This window comes from Lepidochelys olivacea, assembly GCF_965140295.1.
Source record: "Lepidochelys olivacea isolate rLepOli2 genome assembly, chromosome: 3".
Classification (NCBI taxonomy): domain Eukaryota; kingdom Metazoa; phylum Chordata; order Testudines; family Cheloniidae; genus Lepidochelys; species Lepidochelys olivacea.
In genome coordinates this window covers 205,240,936-205,263,786 of record NC_140413.1, presented here as the reverse complement: position 1 = coordinate 205,263,786, position 22,851 = coordinate 205,240,936, and the positions used below count along the sequence as shown (strand labels likewise).

The following is a 22,851-nucleotide window of genomic DNA, read 5'->3' as shown; positions in this document are numbered from 1 at the left end:
GATGGTTCACTAGGGATGGCAGGACTCCATGTAATTTAGTGGAGGAGTCCTGCCTCTTTCAGAAACTCTTAAGGGCGTAGTGCACATATTTAACTTCTTTCTATTAAAGCCATCTCCTTTTTCATAACTCAAAATCATACCTGCTAGTCTTATTCTGTTTTAGTGCAAAGAAAGCTTTGCCTGAACAAGAACTAGTTTTGTGGGTATACTAGACAACACACAAACACAAACACACACACACACACACAAACCTTCCCAAGAAGAAAATCTATATGTGAAATTCTCTCTCTCTTGTGTGGCTGTGATCTTGGGCTGAATTTATAAGCATTTTGGGGGGAAAAAGTTTAATATGTAGCTGTAATTTTGTGTGGTGAACATGAAACTAACCTCTTAAAAATCCACCATCAGTCCTGCCCAACTAAACTACCCTGGTGACGTGCGTTCTCCCTCACCTCCACGAGAAGACAAATGCTTTAATATTAAATAAAGTAAACATGTCTCTCAAGGAGCACAGAAGTCCCCTTTATGGCTCAAATTGTGATGTGAAATAAAAACTTAAAGTTTATGCTGTTTGAGAGACTCTTAAGGTTGCCTAAGCACAAGTCGAGAAATAATGCAGTACCTACAGTTTTAACTCTGCCAGTTGTTTATGCATTGCAGTATAGTCTTAATTATGCAGTCTCGTCCTAACTACTCAAATACACTACGATACCATGCAATTTTGTTTAGCTGCAGATGTAGCATCAACTTTAATCGTCATAATAATGCAGTATATCTGTACTGACTCAGGGCCAGGTCTTGCAAAGTCTTACCCCAAATTATTCTACGCTGTTATGTCTACACTGCAGTAAAAACCCTGCTGTGGCAACGAGTCTCGGAGCCCGGGCCACCTGGCTCTGGCTGTGGGGCTGCAAAATGGGTAGTGTAGACGTTTGGGCTCAGGCTGGAGCCTGGGCCCTGAGACTCTCCCGCCTTGTCCGAGCCTGAACGACTACAGTATAACTTTACTGCCCCGTAGCATGAGCCAGAGTCAGCTGACCTGGGCCGGCTGCAGCTGTGTCCCGGGTTATTTAATAGAGTGTAGACATACATTTGAGTTGCATTTACATCTCTGCTGAAGTCTCTGCAGGACTTGGGCCCTTTGACTTCATATGCTGGAGAGGACAAACCTTAAGGTTGGCTATCGACTAGTGATTATTAAAAATGCCTTATTTCTGTCTGCTCAAGAAACCGGTGTGCCCTCCTTTGAGTATAATTGAGGGAATGAGGCTCTCTGTGTAACTCACTGCTGAATGTAGTTGTTGTGAAGCGAGGGAGTAGCAGCGCAGCTTCCTAATTAAGGTTGCCTATGATTAGCTGGAAGGAGGGGTAGAATGTCTTAAGCGGTACAGCAAGGGGTTCTCAAACTGCGGTCGCCAAGGCTGGTGTTAGACTTGCTGGGGCCTAGGGCCGAGGCCGAAGCAAAAGACCGAGCCCCATGGCGCCCCAGGGCTTCGGCCCTGGGAAAGGGGCCTAAGGTTACGTGTCTCCTGCCCAGAGCAGAAGCCCTTGGGCTTCAGCTGTGGCCCACAGGGCTGGGGGGGAGGGGTGTTGAGCTTTGGTCCCCCCCTCCTGGGGCCGTAATATTTGTTGTCAGAGTAATATTTGTTGTCAGAAGGGGGGGGCATGGTGCAGTGGAGTTTGAGAACTGCTGCTCTACAGACTAATTTATTTGGTAACTCTTGCAGTAAAAGTTTTTTCCTTTCAAACACCTTGGACCTGTCTCTCAAAATAGATGGTTCCCTGCTCCCAAGCCCATCTAGCAAATGTCTGTCTGTGTGCTTCAAAGTCTCCTGGCTGAATCCAAATTAAAATATACGTGGCTTGAGACTAGATGACCCTTGTGGTCCCTTCTAATCCTGTGATCCTATGGGAGACATGGTGGGGCTGGAAACAGTAACATTTAGCATTGCGGTAACATCAAGATGGAGCGTCCGTGTGTTAGGCGCTGTACAAACATGGGTCATGTTCTTATGGCCGAAAAGGTTGGGGGGGCGTGTTTTTAAATAGCAAAATAACTAGTGCGCATTTATGGTGGGATGTACCAACCCCACACTGGGCCTGGGGGGCTAATGAGAGCCCGGGGGTGCAGTCAGCCTGGCCTTGCGTGGAGCACACGTCAAGCTTGGTCTGAGGAGTTCAAAGCGCTGCCCAGGAAGGAGAGCAGCCCTGTCTTTCTCTCCGGGGAATAAGCACGGCCAGGATCAGGGAACTGAGCTGGGTGAGAGCCTGGCTGGAGGAAGGTACCCAGGCAGCTGGGAAGCAAAGTGGCAGGAAGTGAGCCCGCCCAGGGTTCTGGCTGCTGAGTCAGAGACTGCCCTGGGAGGGGAGGAAACTCGCCAGCAGCAGAACCGGCTGGGTGGCAGACAGAGCTGGGAAACGCTGCTGGGAGCCTGGGAAAGAGGCTTCGAGAGAGCAGGGCTGATCTGCTGGAAACCCAGGAAGAGGCTGGAGCAAAGGCCCAAGGCGAGGCAGAAAGTAATCCTGGGAAGGCAGCAACAAGTCTGTAGTCCGGTCTCGGCTGCCCATTCAAGGGTCCCTGGACTGTAACCCAGAGAGAGGGAGGGCCTGGCTTCCTTTACAAGCCCTGGCTCACACACTGTGGCAATGAAGACATTGCTGCAGTAAGACATTCTTGCCCTCAAGAGTTTACAACCGAAATAGACAAGACAAAGCGTGGGAGGGGAAACTGAGGCACGGGGAGGGGAAGTGACTTGCCCAGGGTCACCCAGCAGGTCACTAGCAGAACTGGGGAAGGAGTCCAGAGTCTCAGGACAGTGCCCTATCAACCTGTGTTGGAAGGCAGCGTCATTACTCTTAAACTTGTCACTGACAAATCTAAATCTACCACTGGTGGCTGATAGATGTGGGAAGATGCTCTTAAAAAAAGGACTTTGTAAAACAGATTGGTGACCTACTCTTAAGAACCCCAAGTTCCTAGGCCTTATGGGTAAGAGAAGAGACCCTGTTTTCTTCTCAGTCACGAATGTTAGAAATACAGCATTATACTGGTTTTGGAGCATTCATTAGCCAGCAAATGATAGACGCTGATGAAATGGCAGTGTCAATTGTGCGGAAGTTAGATGTGACTTGTAGTGTTTTAATTTCACAACTCTCCCACTAAATAATCTGTACCATGGACCTTGCTGCAACCTAGACTGACATTCCCAGAGGAGAATTCCTCCAGCTGGCACTGTAAGGTCATTGGGCTCCTCCAGCTTCACATGAGATGTTCTGAGAACCAGGCAGAGAAAGCTGGAATATTGGTTTAAAGCTTTCTCCTCTGGGCATCCGTGGCTCTCTGGGAGCTCTGAACACTACTGATTCTGTAGCCCCCCTTCTGCCCCCATATCAGTTAATCCCTCTTTCCAGCCTTGGATCCTCTGCCTTCATATTTTGCACATAGCTTAAAAAAAAAAAAAACCCAACCAAGCATGGGTTTATGGTGGTTCAGGTGTGCTTTCTTAACACACATACTGGAAAAGCAGGGCAAATCATAACTGCTGCACTGCCATTCTAATGCTCTGTCTAACACAGTTGGTTCAACAGTGCTGTGTGCCCTGCGGGGAGACAAAGAACTGAAAATCATGCCACACCGCACATGCAAAGCTGCTTCATTTAATGATAACTTGGAGTAGTAACATTTCAATCAGACCATACACTGGCTTTTGACAAAGATGAGTTGCCACCCAGAGCTCTTCAGTGCAGTCACAGGCTGCGTGTTTGACTAGACGCTACGTAAATGCATTTTTAGGAATGCGCCTTGATGATAAGAAACTCACCGATGTCAGTTTTACTGATGCCTTAGCACAAGTTGTCACCTCAATGGATGATCTAGTTGCGGTGCTTGGAAAGCTCAGCAGCAAAAGTTGGCCTGAAAATTAATTGTGGTAAAGTCATAACTTGTCCGGTTGTGGAGTTTGAATACGTTGCGGATTCTAGCATCCTAATGGGCAACTGTCACGGAGTCCCTGGGCGATGCTCTGGACCTGCTCCCCATGAAGCCAGTCAGGACTCTGGGGAAGTCTCCTTTCTGTGAGCGGCCTGTCTTCAGGACACACAGCTCACACAGCTTCCACCTTCCTGGGTCTGACCTCGGAGCATTCAGCATCCTCTGCCCCTCCGTGCGCTTCCCTCAGCGAGTCCGCTCAGGCAGGGCTCCTGGGGAAGCCAGAGGGTCCTGCGCCCCAACTTTGCAGTCAGACGTGACTCTCAGCCAGCCAGTAAAACAGAGGTTTATTAGATGACGGGAACATGGTCTAAAACAGAGCTTGCAGGTGCAGAGAACGGGACCCCTCAGCTGGGTCCATTTTGGGGGGCAATGAGCCAGACAACCACGTCTGCCCTTCACTCCATGTCCCAGCCAGCGCCAAACTGAAACTCCCTCCAGCCCCTCCTCCTCTGGGCTTTGTTCCTTTCCTGGGCCAGGAGGTCACCTGATTCCTTTGTTCTCCAACCCTTCAGCTTTCACCTTGAGGGGGGGAGGGCCCAGGCCATCAGTTGCCAGGAAACAAGGTGTTGGCCATTCTCTGTGTCCAGACCCCTGCACACACCTGCCCTCTAGGGCTCTGCAATGATCATACACCCTTACCCCACCACCTAGATACTTAAGAACTGCATAGGGGAAACTGAGGCACCCCCACAATGTTCGGAGGAAACATTAAGAACAGTCCCACTTCGTCACAGCGACCACCCAGTCGAGATTGTCAGTGATTTCAGCTACCTCAGCTCGGTTGGGCAGCATCAAGGAATAACTTGAAGCCTATACTTCAGAAGTGTCGGCAGTAATGGGACACCTCCATTAAGAACGTCTCTTGAAAATGATGAGTAGAGAGATGAAGCTGAGGACACTTAATGCTTTGGTGGTCAATATTCTGACCTATGGGACTGAAAATAAGTTGGACACTGTTCAGATGAAGTGTCTCCAAATGATTGGAAACATCAAATGGTACAAATTGAAGTGAAATGACTAGATCCATTTTCTAACTAAACAGGTCCTGCTCTTTCAGTCATCCAGTGCTTTCCTACCAACTTCCCTGTGAGAATCCTCTTCAGCTTTGACCAACTTAAAACAGGATGGAAAAGAACTCCTCCCTTCCCCCCAAAAGACCTAAAACACAAGGGCTGTACAGTGTCAATAGACAACTGTCCCTCACAGACCTCTGACTTTGTAACGTGCCAGTTTTGGTTCAGGACAGAACATCTTGGAGGTGCATAATGCATTTGATAGCCTCTACAGTAACCAGCCGACAGCATGAGACCTAACCAATCCACTGGATGGGAAAAGACTGCCAAGTTGACTGACTAAATTAAAATTATAGTATTTTTAAAATCATAACGTAAATATCTAGTAACCATATTATCTATGTAACACAGTACTAAACAATAGGGTGGATTCATTTTAAACCAGGAAGGAGGAAACCTTGACTGAAATAAGTGGTTTTAATCTTGTTTTGCCCTTTTATTTTTCTAAAAAGCGTCTCATTCTCATTGGTTTGTTTGACAAATATTTGATCTGTTCACAACCAAATATATCCTTTACATAAATTTGTTGCTATTTTTTATTACATGTGTGATACACTATTTCCATGCACACTTATTTAAGCAGTTTAACACACACACATTTAGATTTTTTTTTGGTTAGAAATTGGTGAATGGCGCACTTTTCTACTGGATTACTTGGTTTGGGTCAAGCTGTACTTGAATGGGAATTGGAATTCAATTAAAAATGCACCACAACATTTTAAAATTTGTTTTTATTAGTTAAATAAAAACTACCTTTACATGTGCTGGGTACATAAGAAAATGTGTGTATCAAAACATATTTTGCATTTAAAACTGACTTATTAAATACAGGAGATTTTAACTGTGGTTAGTGAATTGATTGGTGGTTTGTTTTTTTGTTTTTGTTTTTTTTTGGTGTATGAGCCAGATTTTCTGTGTTGTTTGGGCACCTAAAGATGCAGACAAATGCTTTAGTAGTTGTTTCAGAAGCATATTTAGGTGCCTGAATGCTTTTTGAAAATTCATGTCTTTCAGGGTTTTTAGAATTTTAGTAGATTTCGCTGTGACGTTGCACTCCATAATATTTTATGGAAATATGCTTATGAGTGTGAATATGATGTAACTGGAATATGCTTCATGCAGAAAGTCTCTTGTAAGGTATCATTACAAAGCTTATGATCCACTGAGTGTGTTCATGCCTATTTGTTTGCATGTATTATTTCTATGTCTGGGGTTAGGAGAATAAGATATAAACTTGTATTACTGATGTTAAGTGGAAGCCAATAAGGGTGCTTCAGAATCAGTGACTTGTAAATGGCTCTGTTTACTTGCAAACCTTCCTGAATATGTGCAGGCCAGCCCTGAAAGAATGGAGGCTGGGGTCTCACAGGACATGTGAACATGTCACCTGATACTGGAATCCCTCTTAAACCTGGTGCTTTTCCATTTAGAAGGAGGGGTGGGGACCTAGAGAGACACAAGATTTCCGCCGCGTGCCAAGGCTATAAAAAGGGGTGGAGCAGAACAAAGGGGGTGGCCAGTCATGAGAACACCGCTACTTTCCACCTGAGATGGCTGCTGGAACCAACAAGGACTGTACCAGGGGAAAGGATTGGGCCCAGACTAGGAAGGACTCTAGTCTGTGAAAGACGTTTATTGGAACATCTCTGAGGGTGAGATTTTACCTGTAATCGGTTTCTTAATGTATTAGGCTTAGATTTGCATGTTCTTGCTTTATTTTTCTTGGTGACTGACTTTGTTCTGTCATCACTTGAAACCACTTAAATCCTACTTTTTATTCTTAATAAAATCACTTTTGTTTATTAATGAATCCAGAGTAAGTGATTCATACCTGGAGGAGCAAACAGCTGTGCATATCTCTCCATCAGTGTTATAGAGGGTGGACAATTTATGACTTTACCCTGTATAAGCTTTATGCAGAGTAAAATGGATTTATTTGGGGTTTGGATCCCATTGGGAGCTGGGTCCTGGAGCTAGGTGACCTACTGAGCAGTTTCGGTTAAAGTCTGCAGCTTTGGTAGCGTGGACCTGACCTGGGTCTGTGCTCCGGCAGGCTAGTGTGTCTGGCTCAACAAGGCAGGGTTCTGGAGTCCCAAGCTGGTAGGGAAAATGGGCTCAGAGGTAATTCCAGCACATCAGGTGACAGTCCCAAGGGGGTTTCTGTGGCCGAACCCGTCACACTCATCCTCTTCGAACTGTTCTCCCCGCCACCCCCTTTTATAGACTTGAAGAAACAAGCTTTCCTGCTGCTTAAACTCCCAATCAGTTTCTCAAGTTTAAAGAAAATATTCTCTGCCTATGCTTGCAGAACTGAAACCAAAAGCTTTCCTGCGCAGCAAACTCCAAGTACTGAGCCTTGGGGAAATGTAAATAACAGCATTCGCTCCATTGGAAAGGCTGAAAATAATTACATCCTGTAGGATATGACATTGTGTCATATTTATAAAGCTTGAGTTGATATCAGAAGTTTAAAGGTGTCTTGTCCCTCCATCCCAATTCTTTATAAACTAAAACAGTAGCACGCTTTAGCTCATTAAAACTTGAGGAGTGCTCCTTGGTGCAGCCTTTATAAAATGTATTTAAATGAGTAATAAGCAATAGTAAGTTTAGACCTTAACATAGGTTGTCAATTTCAAATTGAATTTGCGAATAAGCTGTTTTTAAAAAAAAATGTAATTTAAAATAATTTTTTTTTTAAATTCCAATTTAAATAAAATTTGGATTTTCATCCACATTGATAAAGAACCATACATCAACAGTAGGCTGGCCATTTGTCCAGTTTGAAGCTGTCTCGTCGTGTTTTTGGACCGGCTTTTCCCTGTCCGGTACTGGATGTCCGGTATCATTATCACAGTGCATGGGGAATGTCACTTTCTGTCCCACTGGCGTGACCTTACATACACTGCGTGGACACAGCCACGCCAGTGGGGGCCGAGCAGCAGGCTCTGAAAAAGGCACTCTGTGCGGTGGGACCTCACGTGGATTCTGTGTGTGAAGTTACAGGGGCACGCAGGCAGGAGCGGGCCTATGCCGTTCCCAGACCTACTGGCATGTCCGTTATTCTGGGGAATGTGGCAGTGGCCACTCTAATCAGCGTAGCCCTGTATACACTTTTTGCAACGCTGTATAGGGAATCAAACTGAAAGTAATTCAGGGACTGGAAAATTGTGTCCAGTTCTGTTGTCAGCGCTTCAGAAAGGATCTTGAAAAGAGCTGCTGGAATGACTCGTTGTCTGGAAAACATGACTTTTTAGTGAGACTTCAGAAGCTCAGTTATCTGCAGCAGATCCCAGAGAGTGTTAAGAGGTGACTTGGTTGTGCCTATGAGTACTGGGGGAGGGAGGGGAAAGATTTTTGATAGCAGAGGGCTCTATAACCTACCGCAAAAAGGCGCAGCGAAATCCAGTGGCTCGAAACTGAAGCTAGACATTTCTAACCTGAATTTAAGTTGCAGATTTTTCACGGTGAAAGTAATTAACTGTCGGAACAACTTAGGGTTGTCAGTTTTGGCTGGACATATTTCCTGGAGGTTTCATCACATGACACAATCTTTAAAGCAGTGGTGTCCAAACCTGTCCTGTTGTGACCCCCTCCCCACCTTACCAGTAGTGGAATCTGTCAGCGTGCCCCCCACGCCCCCGCATTACTGTACAGTCGGTTCAGCAGAGGGCTGAAGGCAGAGCTGGGGGCAGAGCAGGGCTAGGTGACGCTCCCTTCCCAACTCCCCTCTGGGGGCTGGCCTGAGCTCTGCCATGCGCCCTTCCAGCGTGGGGGACCACTCCTTTAAAGATGAATTTTAGAGACTCCAGGCCAATCTTGGAGGGTTGGCAACTCTGCAGTGGTGGATTCTCCGTCGCTTGCAGTCTTTAAATCAAAGCTGGCTATCTTTTTGATCTACGTGCTGTAGGTTAATCGGAAGTATGGGCTGGCTGCAAGAACCACTGGGTGAGGTTAGGTGACCTGTGCTTTGCAGGGAGGTCTGACTAGGTGATCCGAACGGTCCCTTCTGGCTTTAGTTGTGAGATGCAGTGTGTGTCTTGGCTCTTGCTGTACGCCGAGGGCCTGGCTGAATTGACAGCGAGTGTGGGGTGAGAGTTGTGCTGGCCGTGGGCTCACTGGTGTCATGTGTGACCGTTGCCTTAACATACCATTTATTGTCTTTTAGGGCTTCTATCTCGAGGAAATACACTTGAGCAACCTTGACTCTAAGCTGGCAACGTGTGTGTCTGTGTAATTGCCACTGTGCCCGGGCAACACAATGTAGGGCAGGCTCCACCCCGTGCAGCTGTGAACGGCATGCTCCCCCACCCCACCCCGCCCCTCCACTAGATCCAGGGTGGAGGGAATCCCCCACAGCCTAGGGGGCATCTGCAGAGGCAAGATTGGCAGCTTTGCGTGAACTGACCCTGGCTTCTGCTTTTGAACGTTTGTAGCCCGATGGATTACAGCGGAGGGAGTTGGCCAGGAGGCAGCCCTGCATGCTGCATAGGCATGGCAGCTCTAACTTGTGTTTTATAACCTCCGTAACACGTCCCTGCTGTTGTTATTTGAATAAACTAGCACAGGGGGGCGGGAGGTGTTGATACGTCCCTTATGAAACAAGCTTGGGGTGGGGAGAGGTGTAATAAAAATCAAGAATACAGGCTGGGGTCTGTGCTTTGCACTGCTAGATTTGGTTAGTTTAGCAGTCAAATGTATGTATTTATCTTCATGCAGTTTCATGCCTGGAGACTGGCTGTACCCACACAGAAAACATGGGTTCGAATAACTGGGACTTGCACTTTTATTTTGTGTCTAACACAGGTCTCCAGCATCAGATTATAATTAAAGGACTGGCTCTAATGTGTATAGTGAGGATTATATGCTGCTGCAGAGAATAATTCTTGTTGTGGGTTATTAATACCCACTTGGCTGTAACAGGGAACATGCGGAGAAGTCTCGACATTGGCTTCTTTTGGAGGTTTTTTTAAGAAATGGCTGGACAAACACCTGTCAGGGATAATCTGGGTATACTTGGTTCTGCCTCAGATCGTGCGTGTATGTTGGAATGGATTAGATGGTGTTCTGGGGACCCTCCAGCCCTACACTTCTATGATACTGTATACCAGTAAGGTAGCATTCCATTGCTAAAAGATAGTGTGAAAAATTTTACCTGATTGCAAATGGTTATTTCCCTTTAGCATCTAAAATGCTGAACGTGTTTCTGGGTTCTCTAGACCTGGCAGGGAAGGAGTACAAGACGACGACTCGTGTCCTGGTTTTATCCTACTATGCGCACACTTGGACATTGTGTAATGAATGAGCTTCTTTAAAACCTCTAGATCTGTTGGCTGACTTTAGCCTAAGAAATCAACTCGTTTAAGCTGTTCTTCACCACATCTTTTCCAGTCTGACCCACACCTAGTTTTGTAGCTTGCTGGGACGTGGATTTTCTTCTGCATTTTGTACAGTGCTTAGAATAATGGGGCCTCTCCCTTTGGTGGCTCTGTAATAAAAACAAGCACACGCGTACCCTCCTCCCCACCTCCACTGCAACAGATCTGGTGCTGGGAAGCTGTATCTTGGCACTAACTCTTGTTTTTGCCTCTTGCAGATAGAGAGAAGTAAGCCAGGATGGATTTGTACGATCCTCAGACACTGGGTGTTATGGTCTTTGGCGGTTTCATGGTGATTTCAGCTATTGGGATCTTCCTGGTGTCCACCTTCTCCATGAAGGAGACCTCTTACGAGGAAGCCCTGGCTAAGCAACGCAAGGAGCTCGAGAGAACCCAGCAGCACAAAGTGGAGAAGAAAAAGAAAGAGAAACCTGTTGAGAAGAAAGGAAGGGCCAAGAAAAAAGAGGAGAAACCGAATGGGAAAATACCTGAGCAGGAGCTGGTTCAGGACGTGACTGACGCTCCCAAGGAAGTAGACCCTGAACCTATTGCGATGTGTGAACCAGTGATCATTGAGTCTCCTATTCTGGCGGTTTCAGCTCCCCCTCAGGAGAAGGAGAAACCTGCCCCGTCCCCTAAAGACAAGAAGAAGAAGGAAAAGAAGGTGGCCAAGGTTGAGCCAGCTCCCCCACTTGTTACTTCTCCATCAGTCGCTGTCTCAAAATCTTCTCCAGTCTTGGAAGTAGCTGCCAAAGAAGTGCCCATTGTGGCTGTCCCACCGGTCGGCACACTACAAAGTGCTCCCGTAGTTAATTCTGTTGCTGTCAAAAAAGCGGAAGCTCTGGTAACCCAAGAAGAGCCAAAGCACGATGGAGCTGCCAAGAAGAAGGCTGTGGCCAAGAAGAAGAGCGAGCTGAGTAAGTATTTGACTCCTGCAAGTGTCCTTACAGCATGTCACCAGAGCCGCTATGTGGTGGGGACACTGAGCATGGGTATGTTGCGTGAGGCACAGAGGGGGAATGCCCCCTTCCTCCGCTGTGGACTTGCCTCGAAATGGCTGTGTTGCCTCAGGAGGCTGGTTTTGAAGGGCTGGTTACGTGTGTGGCGCTCTTATTAGACTGGGAAAGCCTCAGTGGCTTGGGTTCCTCTCTGTGAAACTCGACCACAGCCTCCATTTCTTGATTCAGTGCCTCTTTTTTTTTTTTTTTTTTTTTTTTAAATACAGCATCTTGTGTTGGTGCTTCTGTGTGCTTGGAGCTGGCTTCTCACTCTGACTTTTTTTTTTTTCCTGTTTTGTTTGGGCGGGTGAGGTTTTGCAGCCTGCAACGTGCAGGAGGTCAGACTAGATGATCATGATGGTGCCTTCTGGCCTTAAAGTCTTTGAGTCTATTTCCTTGGATCTGAATGCCTGAGTCTGACCGCTTAAGTCATGTAGGTATTTGTAACATGCTCATCACAGGTACCTGAACACTTTGAAAACCTGCACGAATGCAGAACGAGTGGGTTGATGGGGAGACTTGTATTCTCTCTTCTACCTGTCCCAGGAAAGGGGGAGACCCCTGCTTAGGCATTGTGCCACCTTGTAAGAAGCAAGCCTGAAGGTAGAGGGCATGTGTGGATTGTTTCTTACTGATCCTCATAAGGGACAGGTGCCTGTTGCATTTTTATCCTGAAGGTGATCAGGCTAGTTGGTTGACAACCTCTGTAACGAAAGCAATCCCACTAAGGTGGACCTGCCCATGCAAAGGCTGAGTACTGCTAGCAGACTGCTATACATAGCAAAGAAGGAGCACCTTATCCTTCTGTATCCAGAAAGCAAGCTGGGTTTTGTCTGGGAGGACGAATGTTTTGCATTTGGTTACTGCTCAGAAACTGCTACTGTGCACGGCAGGAACTCCTCTCATTAAATTGTAACTGGAAGGAAGCAAAGCACGAACATGCTTTGGAGAGGCAGGAAGTTAGAACGTCTTTAAATTCTTATTGGCTTACTTCTTTGTCTTCAGATTATTTTGGTGTCTACTGAGCCTACGCTGCGAAGGAATTGGTCAGAGAATTCTGGCTTCTGAGACTCTCTTGACTGCAGTAAACGTTCAGGAAAGGCAGTATTTCTTCTTCATTCCTCAATACTGAAGAGGCTGGTAGCATTGTTTCCTTTTTCTGGTTTGACCAGTAACAAATTGCACAGGCTAAGCAGAACAGAGGATACTGCACATGCCCAGTGTAACAGTTCTGCTGTTGGAATCTTAACGTTCAGGCTTCCCCACTTCCTCTTAAAACCTGAGAATGACACTTCATTTTGAAGTGTCTGCTAGTCTTACATGTAAGACTGCTGTAAATCCACTGGGAGGGCGAAAAGCACTTTGTGTTTGAGAGCAGTGTTTTCTGAAAATGTTAATGCATATTACAAAGGTGTCTCTCTTCCTTGCACTAGGCACCTTGACACAGGCTAGTTTCACTTTATTCCTGTATAATCCATTCACTTTCCTGGCTTATGGAGGCTTTTTCCTGTCTTGCGGCAACGCGGTAGGGGACAAATTTTTCAGCTGCTCTGCAGAGACGGTTTCCCCAAGGTGGGCTAACGAGCTAACTCCCACAGAAGCCTCTGTTTCTAATGGCTACGTCTGTGCCTTGTGCAAACGGGAACACTGAAGCCCTCTCTTTAAATGGAAGCCTGGGATATTGTAGATGGCCGTGGTGACAGCAAGAGTTGTGATTCTTAGTGTCCATGTTATTCTCCTAGCCCAACAAAGTAGCAGCGTGATGTGTGCTTAAATCTCCTGCATATAAACTACTTGGACGTCTGCGGCTGGGAGGGGCAACCTCGCTCAGCAGAAAGTACGCAGCGGTGAGACAGATGTTGTCACTCAACTATAGCTCAGAACCTTGGCAGATGTCCACTGAGCAAGCTCAAAAGTGACCTTCACTTCCTACCTCCAGTCCTCAAATTCATCTCCTTCCTGGTCCACTGGGCTGTCTTGCCAAGCATAATTTCTTCAGCTGGCTTTTGCTGCAACCCTATTATGTACAGATGCAGTAAGCCTAGACTACTTTAAAAATGTGTTCCCATTCTCCTCCTCTTCCACTCCCCAAAAATCTTCCTGTGAAACGGATTTTGCCCAAAGCATATTTCCACCCCAAAATGCCAGGTACAGCTGAGGTGGGGAGCAGTTCATCTCCAAAGGCCAATGCTCCTGAAAGCTGTTTCCATGTGAGAAGTGTGTGGCTACTGCAAAACCAGTGCCTGCTAGGAGGTCCCGTTTTGGAGAACAGAATGGAGCTTGTCTGACCCATAATAAATGTGCGACCTGATCCAAAGTCCACTGAAGTCGAGGGGAAGACTCCCACTGACTTGCAAAACTGCTTCCTAAACCTAGTAGCCCTGCAGTTGGTGTGCCATGTAGTGACATCTCGGTATAGAAGGAGCAGCCGTTTCATGGCCGCGCCTCAAAGCTCAGAACAGTGCTCTGGCTACTGTGTTTTTATTTTATTATTTGTTTTTATTTGTTTTTATTTGGCATAAGTAGCTGCACTGAGCTGCCCATATCTGGACTAAGAGGCACTGAGTAACCTTCAAGGTGTACGTTGTGGTTCTACCCCCTTTAGGGAAGAGGTAGCAAAAGTGTCATGTGACAGATCAGGACCTCGGCGTTCGGAAGCAGAAAGTGTACCGGCTATTATAATACTATCCCTTTGATCTCTTAGCTGTGGACGAAGACCCAGTGAAACGCTGTCTCCATTAACTCCACGGGAGTCTTGCCACTGACTTGAACTGGGGCCGTGTTTTCACCCCTTGTGTGTAGTGCATTTTTGCCCCTTTCTTCCTTACCCATGAGTTCCAACAGAACCTGAGCATAAGTTAGTATGCATCTAGATCCTTTATCATTAAAACAGAGACGCAACAAAAGGTGCAAACTTAAAATGCAAGGGGTAGGCCTAAAGCTAGCCCTGTCATCCTGGAGGATCAGCAACCTTCCAAGTTTCAAACCAGGATTAGCGTTACTGTGTGCGTTAGTGCCGCTGAATGCCCATGTGGGCGTGAAAAGTTCTTGGCTTCTCAGCGTTAAGTATTTAATGCCTAAACAAAACCACGGTTCATCTGGTATCAAGCTTTTAGTCCACATTCCTCACTTTTGGAGGGCGGTAACGTTTATCTAACTCTGATAGAGGAATGTCTGGCTATTTTGAAACCTCTCTACAGCTCTCCGTAATGTCAGAGCCCCTACCTAAAAACAGACAGCTAGCATCAGTTTCTTTGGGTGTGGGGACTACCGGTGACTCTCCATCCTCATTCTCCTCATGCCCCCCAAAAATACAGGATTTTTGGGTGTGCTTGTCCCCTGCCTTAAAACTGAAGATGGAACAAAACCAATATTTTAAGCTCTGGATGCTTGCTAGAAGTAGTAGCAGCTAGTAGGAGGTCCATCTCCTCTCGGTTTGGATCACCTTTCTTCCCCATGCCTTGTTGAAGAAGAATTCTCCACAGTGCCCCAAGACGTGACACAGAAAGCGAAAGAGAGTAGGAAGTGGCCAGAGGCTCACTGCCTCATTGCTGCCTCATTGGCTGTGAAGCAAAGTTGGGAGGATTGAGAACTGTCACTTCTTACACGTCTGTCGGTGTAATGGGAAGACAAAGTATTACGGGCATTGGATGGCTATTCAGTCCGAGCCAGACGAGTTTCTGATAACTTTTAGTTAAACTCAAAGCTGAGACGGGGAAATGGAAGGAGGATGGCCCAGTGGTGGTGCACTGGCCTAAGACTTGGGTTCAAATCCCTGTTCTGCCATGGGTTTCTTGTGTAACCTTGGGCAAATCACTTAAGCCTGGTCTGCACCTAACACTTAGGTTGCCCTAGCTACATAGCTTAGGGCTGTGAAGAATTTCCTGCCCTGTGTGACGTGCTCACTGGTGCCTCTTCCTTCCTGACCCCTGTGGCCTGCTTGATGCACGGCTCTGCCGAGCACCCACTGGCCTTCACCCAAACGGCTGCTGTTGCGTGTCTCCCTGGAGCCTTGCGCTCTCCTGCCCCATCGTGCACCCGTGCTGGCTGGGGCTCTCCTGAGGTGGGTCGCCCGCTTATTTCTCCGCTCCTGGTGCGGCTGGGTTCTCCTGAGTGCTGCTCTCTGCCCCGAGGGGTGATCTCTGAAGCAGCCCTGCTTCTTGCCAGCACGGCCCTCTTGCCCCAGCTGCGCTGACCTCCGACGGGCGGGCTCACGGGGAAAGACAGCATGGCCAGGAAGGAGAAGATCAGCTCCTGCCAGTGCTTGGGCAGCTCATGCTTCAGGAGCAAGAGGAGAGGAGCACAGGGAACGGCTGGGCCAGACTGGCCTGGGGAATGCCTGTTCTCTGGCTGCTTCCCATTGTCAACACTTGACCTCTCCTGCTCAAATTCTCCCCTCATTCACTGGTCTCATCTTCTTCCCCCTTCCCCCCTCCCCCAATCCCGATCAGTTTAACTCTGCCCCTGTGGGAGGGTTGCCACCTTTGAAGAACAAAACCAGGGGCATGATCCTGAGTCCCTAAAGCCAGGCAGCTGGTAGTGTGTACGGAGGCCTGCGAGGTGCAGGTCAGCTCATGATGGTCCCTTCTGGCCTTTAAAGTCTGAGATTTCCCAGGACAGTGGCCTCAGAAAAGGGGCGAGCCTGGTGACAGCCCTATCCTGCAGACCGCTCTGTGGCCTGCTTCTCCCCCCACCCCCGCCATTACCTATCTGGGCCCAACCCTACTTTTTCATGGGGGGAGGGGGGGGCGGGGGAAGAAAGCTCCTCCCCCTTACACTGATCTGGGCTGGGACTCCCTGGGGTAGGGGGTCTCCTGGACTGGCTGGGGCTACTTTTGGGGGCCTTGGTGGGTTGCAGAACCTGTTCCCAGATCAACAATCGCTTTCTTGTTCCTCCGGCTCCCAGCCTCGCTGCTGGGCGGAGGGGGAAGGGCGGGGTCCCTGCTTTCTGCTCCCCCATCTTCTCTTCTCCAGTTCTTGCTGGGCTGCGGGGTCTCCAGAATTTCTTTTTAACCCCCCCCCCCAAGCTATTGGCATGCAGTCACTAGTTCTGCAGTCCCTCGCCTTTTAAAAGGCTTCTGGGCTGTGACATAATTTTGCTGCGATTTAACACTTGGATCCCGAGCTGTTTGCTGCAATGCTCCTATATAAAGAAACCATCTCAAATTCTTTTCCAGCAAGACTAGTGGTGTTATTCTAATGCTTAGAGAAAACACTGAGTTTGATAAAACTAGATAAACAAAATATCAAGCCAAAAACCCTTTGGTCTGTCTGCTAAAGCTTAAGGTCAGATTCAGCTTTGCTTGCCAGATGTGCTCGATGCTTGTGCTTGCAGAATGGAATGAATGCAGACGAAGTTCAACAAGTCCACTCTTTATCTGGATGTGTGTTTGGTGGGGGCACAGTACTGTATCAGCAAACTGAAGCAATAAACAGGGCCTCATGTAGTCCGTGGTGCTTCTTGTGGCATTAACCCTGCTTGAGTCAGCAGTGTGACTTGAACCCAGGACCTAAAACAGAAGGACCAATGCAGTTAATTGGAAGCTGTCTGAGACCCCACTATTTTAATGGGGAACAGCTGCTGTGTGGATGAACAAGAGCCATATTTCCCCTGTTAGTGGTGACATGCACTCCAGCATCTAGTCCTCCCGGTTGTGCTGAACTTGGGAAATGTGAATAGAGTCTAAACCTGTGTGGTGAGGCAAGATATGAACTGCCCCATGTCTTAATGGTTCTGAAATATAAAGTGACAGGCTGAGGTTTGTTCGCACTGGGGAGCTGAGTGGAATAGCTATTCCAGAATAAGAATGTCTGTACGGGGAGGAGTTATATGAAATGGTGCAGGACTTTAGATCTAGATTGCTGCAGAATACAAGAGGCCTTGGCAATAACTGGTTATCTTAATTTGTCTAAACTAGAGTCCAAACCACTTAAAGGTCTATAAACTATGATTTCATCCACACCGTAAACCAGTGGTTCTCAACCTTTCCAGACTACTGTATTCCTTTCAGGAGGCTGATTTGTCTTGCATACCCCACGTTTCACCTAATTTAAAAACTCCTTGCTTACAAAATCAGACATAAAAATACAAAAGTGTCACAGCTCACTTACTGGAAAAATTGCTGACTGTCTCATTTTTACCATGTAATTATAAAAATAAACAGACTGGAATATAAATACTGTACTTGCATTTCAGAATGTAGTATATAGAGCAGTATAAACAAGTCATTGTCTGTCTGTATGAAATTTTAGTTTGTTCTGACTTTGCTGGTGCTTTTTCTGTAGCCTGTTGTAAAACTAGGCAACTATCTAGATGAGTTGATGTATCCCCTGGAGGACCGCTGCGTACCCCCCGGTTACACGTACCCCCAGTGGAGAACCACTGCCCTAAACTAACCGTCGATCTCGGTCACAACAGCATTATACAACTTGTTGCAGTTCTACAGAAACTGCCGGCTGGGGAGGTGATGCCACTTCAGAAGATGAATCTTGAGAAATGGCATTTTTTCCACAACTACGTAGTTCTCCTCCACCTATGCTATGTCTGAAGATTCTTGCGCCAATAATTACTGGAGATGATAGCATTTTTGTGAGCTTCCAGCACTCTGGAAATCCAGACTATATCTGCAAATGGCCCACGCGCTCTGGCCTCATCATTCACTGTGTGCAGACTAGCTAAAGATGCTGATTTCCTGAAGGTTTCTAAATGGTTCGGCTGTGTTAGAATCCCAGAGCTGGAGCATGGAACTAAAACTAACCTAGACTGGGTGTGTCTGAAATTCATTCAGCTCTAGTCTCTTAAATGTCACTTTATAAAGTTGTGGTCTGTGAGGTTTTAACTAGGTCTACAGTTCTCTAACTTCATTGCACTGAATCCCTCTTCTGACAACAAAAATGACTCCATGACCTCAGGAGGGGGCACCAAAGCCTGAGCCCACCCGAGCCCCACCACTCTGGACAAGGCGGGGGGAGCTAAAGCTCAAGCCCTGCCACCCTGGGGTGGGGAGACCAAAGCTGAAGCCCAAAGGCATCAGCCTCAAGAAGGGGGCTGGTCACCTGAGCTGAAGGTTACCCTCAGGCTTTGGCTTTGGCCCCAGCAAATCTAACACCAGCCCTGGCGACCCCATTAAAACAGGGTCCCAACCCACAGTTTGAGAACCCCTGAACTAGGTAAATGTGTTAGTGTCAATGTGTTAGTAAGAGAGACAACGATGACTTTATTACTCTTTGGGCTAGAAGATAATAGATGCGGTGGCTGACTAGTCTCGTGAACCAGTTTAGCTGGATGTTGAGAACTGCGTGTGCTGTCAAAGTCTTCCTCGTTACTAATTTTGCAGTACAACTTGAAGTGATTTTTTTTTTAATTTTAAAAAAAAATCTCTTTGTTAAACCCATGCAAAAGGCTGCTGCGTGGATCCTGATTTAATTTAAGACAGACTTATTTTGGTTTAGCTTAAGTCTGTTTAGGAACAGTTTCAGCTAGTGTAATGAGAGGCTCTTAAACCAAAACAAGCGTGTCTGCACAGGGACTTGCACCGGTTCAACTAAATCCATATAAATATGAATGTGAGAACCCCCGGTGTCCAGCTGTGGATAATTCAATGATTTATGTGAGTCTCTCACTTTTCCCTCTCTAGTTCCTACAGATGCTGATGGCCCCCTCTACCTCCCATACAAGACCCTGGTTTCCACCATTAGCAGCATGGTTTTCAGCGAGGGAGAGGCTCAGCAGCTCATTGAGATCCTGACGGATAAAGCAGGCGTTCAGGACACCTGGCATACGGTACTGTAACTCTAGTTACAAAAAGCTCAATCGCTGATTTCTGTATAACGAAGGGAGAACCAACGCTAACCACATGGTGTCGTTCGTCTCTACCTTAATTGTGTGTGCATGTTAAATTCAGATGTATGTAGAACTCCATCAGAAGATGCAGGGGGCCACATCCGCTCCGGTGTAAGGAGTGGAGCTGTGGTGACTTACACACATTGAGGATCTGGCCCCAGCTCTTCAGATATAACGTACTTGTCTTGCCTGAGCGTAAATCAGTTTTGCAGAACTCTCCCTTTCTGTAACATGTCCTTAAAGTCAGAAGACAGCCGCTGCTGAGAAACACGCTATAGTTGGCTGCTCAAAGCACCCATCTGTTCCATAAACGTAATAAGGGAAGCTCTGACTTCCAGGATTATATAGTGCCAAGGCCTGATTGTTATGCCTTGGGCGTCAGAAGCCTTGTGAGGATTCCTGCATTGGCGCACATACCTCACGGGACTGAGACGACAGGATTTTGTTCCTTGGCATGGTGTGGCACCAAACTGTCCTCGTAGTTAAAACTACTAATCTCTCTAGACCCTGCTTCTCCGGCGAGAGCGAACCCCAGCATTGCCTGCAGAGATTAAAGGAAAACTCCATCAGTTTGAGGTCAGCAGGGGGAGAATGCTGAGTGAGGGTAGGCAGTGCAGCTTAGTGGACGGGACACTGGACTGGGATTCAGAAGTCCTGGAGACTGTTCCCAGCTCTACAGGGCAAGTCACTTCCCCTGTCTATGTCCCCATCTTCAAAATGGGGATAATGCTATTGATCTCCTTTGTCAAGTGCCTGGAGATCTACCGGTGCAAAGGGCTACATCAGCGCTAGGTTTTATTAACGCTTGCCTTGGTGCCAGCAATTCTAAAGTCCTTCCGTGGTGCATCCCCTTAAAATCCAGCATGTGCGGAGGGCTGTCTAGGTCTCCTCTTATCTGCTGGTGACGTCGGCAGGGTTCTGCGAGCCAAGGATCTGGCTGTGTAGTTTTGTTGTTGCGTGACTTTTCGGTGTGGCTGTCCAAATGACCAGCCTTCTGGAAGGTGGGGACATGCTGGACTGTCATACTAGCTTCCAGTCCCATGCCAGGCGCTCAATTTGTTGTCCTCGGCAGTATTAAATGCCCTTCCCCCGTGTGACGAGATTAAGCTAGGGTTGGCTAGAAACCACCTTCTGCATGCTCTCTCCACCCAAGCGTTTGCGTTCTTACTGAGTTTGCTTCCTTGCTGTTGCACTTGGCAGTTTAGGCACAAGTTTCTGCTAATCTTTCCTATCCTGACAGAAGAAGAGATTACGAGGTGGATTGCACAAATAACATGTGGTCTCTTCACAGGCGACTCAGAAGGGGGACCCGGTTACCACTCTGAAACGTCAGTTGGAAGAGAAAGAAAAGCAACTTGCTACTGAACAAGAGGATTCATCTGCTGCCAGAAACAAACTGAGGGAGCTCACTAAGGTGAGGACTGTGTGGTCTCCTGCATTCCCTGCAGCCTGAACCGCTCACGTTGGCTTCAGCCTGGAAGATGGAGAAAGTGTCTATTTGACATGCTCCCCTGCTGCTAGTGTTTCTCCGTGGGCTCTCAAATCTAGCTGTCTGGCATGTAAAATTCTTCAGAGAGCTCATTTCTGGTGTGACGCTGATTCTATACAAGGCACGTTTACGATCTGAAGAGTGGTAACACCTAGGGATCTCATTGGGCTAAGTGCTGTACAAACAGAGACGAAAAAGACAGTCCCTGTCCAAAAGAGCTCATCATGGAAGTCTGTCACACACTCGCAGAGCTGTGGCTATCCAGAAAAACGCCTTCTGCAAAATGCCAACAAACTTTGTTTTCTTTGTTTGGGGGAGAATTCTGCACAGCTCAGTGGATCCGAGGCAGCTTCGTGCATGTTCAGTGTAAAACTACTGAGCACGGCCTTGCTGTCCTTCGCTGGAAGGAGGATGCTTTTTAAATCCAAATGAGTTGAATTCGTGTGGTTACACCATACTGTTTCTGAGCTAGTGTGGAAGCCTCCCTCCAAAATCCAGCCGAGATCTGAAAGTCTAGTGCTGACTTCTAATGCAAATATTTTCTGAGGCTGTGCAGTCAATGGGGACCAGAACAGGTCAAAATCAGTCACCTCTCTCAGGCTCCCAAAATCGCTATGTAATAGCAAGGTGGGTTATTGGCTGTAACTGGGAGAAGGGTGGAAAAAACCAAACTCTTCTATATCCACCCTAATCATGGAGATTCTTCTCCTCTCCTTGCAAGTAGTGAACACGAATATTTCAGTGCAGTGTCTTCACTGGGGCCAGGGATGGGTATCCCTCTGACAACATGCTAGCGCCTCCACCATCTTGCACTCTGGAACCAAACTTCAACTTCTCCTGCTCTAATTAAAGCTGAAAGCCAAGAAGCCCTTACACCTCCTCTTCAGGCTAAGCCATGGTCTGGACCTGATTTAATAAGTGGTGTGTGTGAGACTCCAGAATCTACATTGAGCAACAATTCTTCCCTCTCTTGTTGTCCTTCATTAGCCAACCACCCTGCAAATATTCTCGAATCCCGTCCTAGCTGGTGTCACAAAATCTGCTTGTGACCCGTGCGAGTTAATGGAGCAGAATAGTGCAATGGGACAGCGAAACAACAGAAGATGAGTGGTGCTGCCTTCTGATGTGGCTTTCCCGCTTGGACACGTGTATGTAATAGGTTATTGATCTGGAGAAACTCTAGGATCTTACGCCTCTCTCTTAGCTGACCTAATGTGGAGCAATAGTGGCTACAGCACTCAAACCAAAATTCAGAAACAAACATAAGGTTTTGTTGGAGTTGAGTAATACAGATCAACGGTGCTGGCTAATGCTGGGTTAGCCTGGAATTGGATGGATGACCTCTGGCTATAACATTGCTGAACACTTAAATGTTTTAGATTGTAAGATGTCTTTTTTTTTAAAGAAAAGTTGCTGAGAATTAAAAGCATCTCCTCTTCTTGAAGGAGCTTGCAGCTGAGAAGGCCAAGATGGTCGCTGTTGAAACCAAGTTGAAAGAGCAGCTGTTGGCACGTGAACAAGAGATTACTGCCGTGCAAGCTCGCATGCAGGCTAGTTACCAGGATCATGTGAATGAAACCCAGCAGTTGCAAGGAAAGGTAGGAGACGCGTTTTATGCTTCAAAACACAGGCTCTCCTACTAGACTTAATCTGCAGTCTGGCAGCACTGGGAGCAGAGATTGGTTTGCAGGGCTTAGTTTCCTTGGAGATATAAGGTAAACTTCATTCAAAACCCCGAAGGGACCCCGACTGCACCTGCTTTGGCATGGCTGAAGCTGTGGCCACATTGTACCCAGGTTTAGTGTGAGTGGCATTAACATCTGAATATTTCCCACAGCTGTACTTCTAAGGAAATACCACTGAAGTCCCTGCTTGGGTTTTAGGATTAACAGAGTTTAAGGCCAGAATGGACCAAAGTAACTTTATAAACCCTTCTGAAGCTGGCATCCCATTGCCCCTCCCCTCCCCTCTCCCTCCAAAAATACCTTTCCAAACTAACTAACTTGGGGTAGGGTTAGGGGAGGAGGAGAGGTGAAAGGATCTCACAGGAACTGCCTAAGATTTAGCTCTTGTCACAGATTT

At 47.1% G+C, this 22,851-nt stretch overlaps 1 protein-coding gene across 5 annotated transcripts in view; it reads left to right on the top strand.

The window, feature by feature from the left end:
* RRBP1 (ribosome binding protein 1) overlaps positions 1 to 22,851 on the top strand; it is a 55,835-nt gene that overhangs the window by 5,617 nt on the left and 27,367 nt on the right. For 3 of the 5 annotated variants that reach the window (XM_084623091.1, XM_084623087.1, XM_084623088.1), the window contains exons 2-6: positions 10,658 to 11,356; positions 19,075 to 19,220; positions 19,785 to 19,856; positions 20,572 to 20,694; positions 22,215 to 22,367. In XM_084623091.1, the coding sequence (XP_084479217.1) occupies positions 10,678 to 11,356; positions 19,075 to 19,220; positions 19,785 to 19,856; positions 20,572 to 20,694; positions 22,215 to 22,367 (1,173 nt within the window). In that variant the 5' untranslated portion in view covers positions 10,658 to 10,677. The remainder of the gene's footprint in view (positions 1 to 10,657; positions 11,357 to 19,074; positions 19,221 to 19,784; positions 19,857 to 20,571; positions 20,695 to 22,214; positions 22,368 to 22,851) is intronic. The other 2 variants (XM_084623089.1, XM_084623090.1) reach the window with 1 other exon arrangement.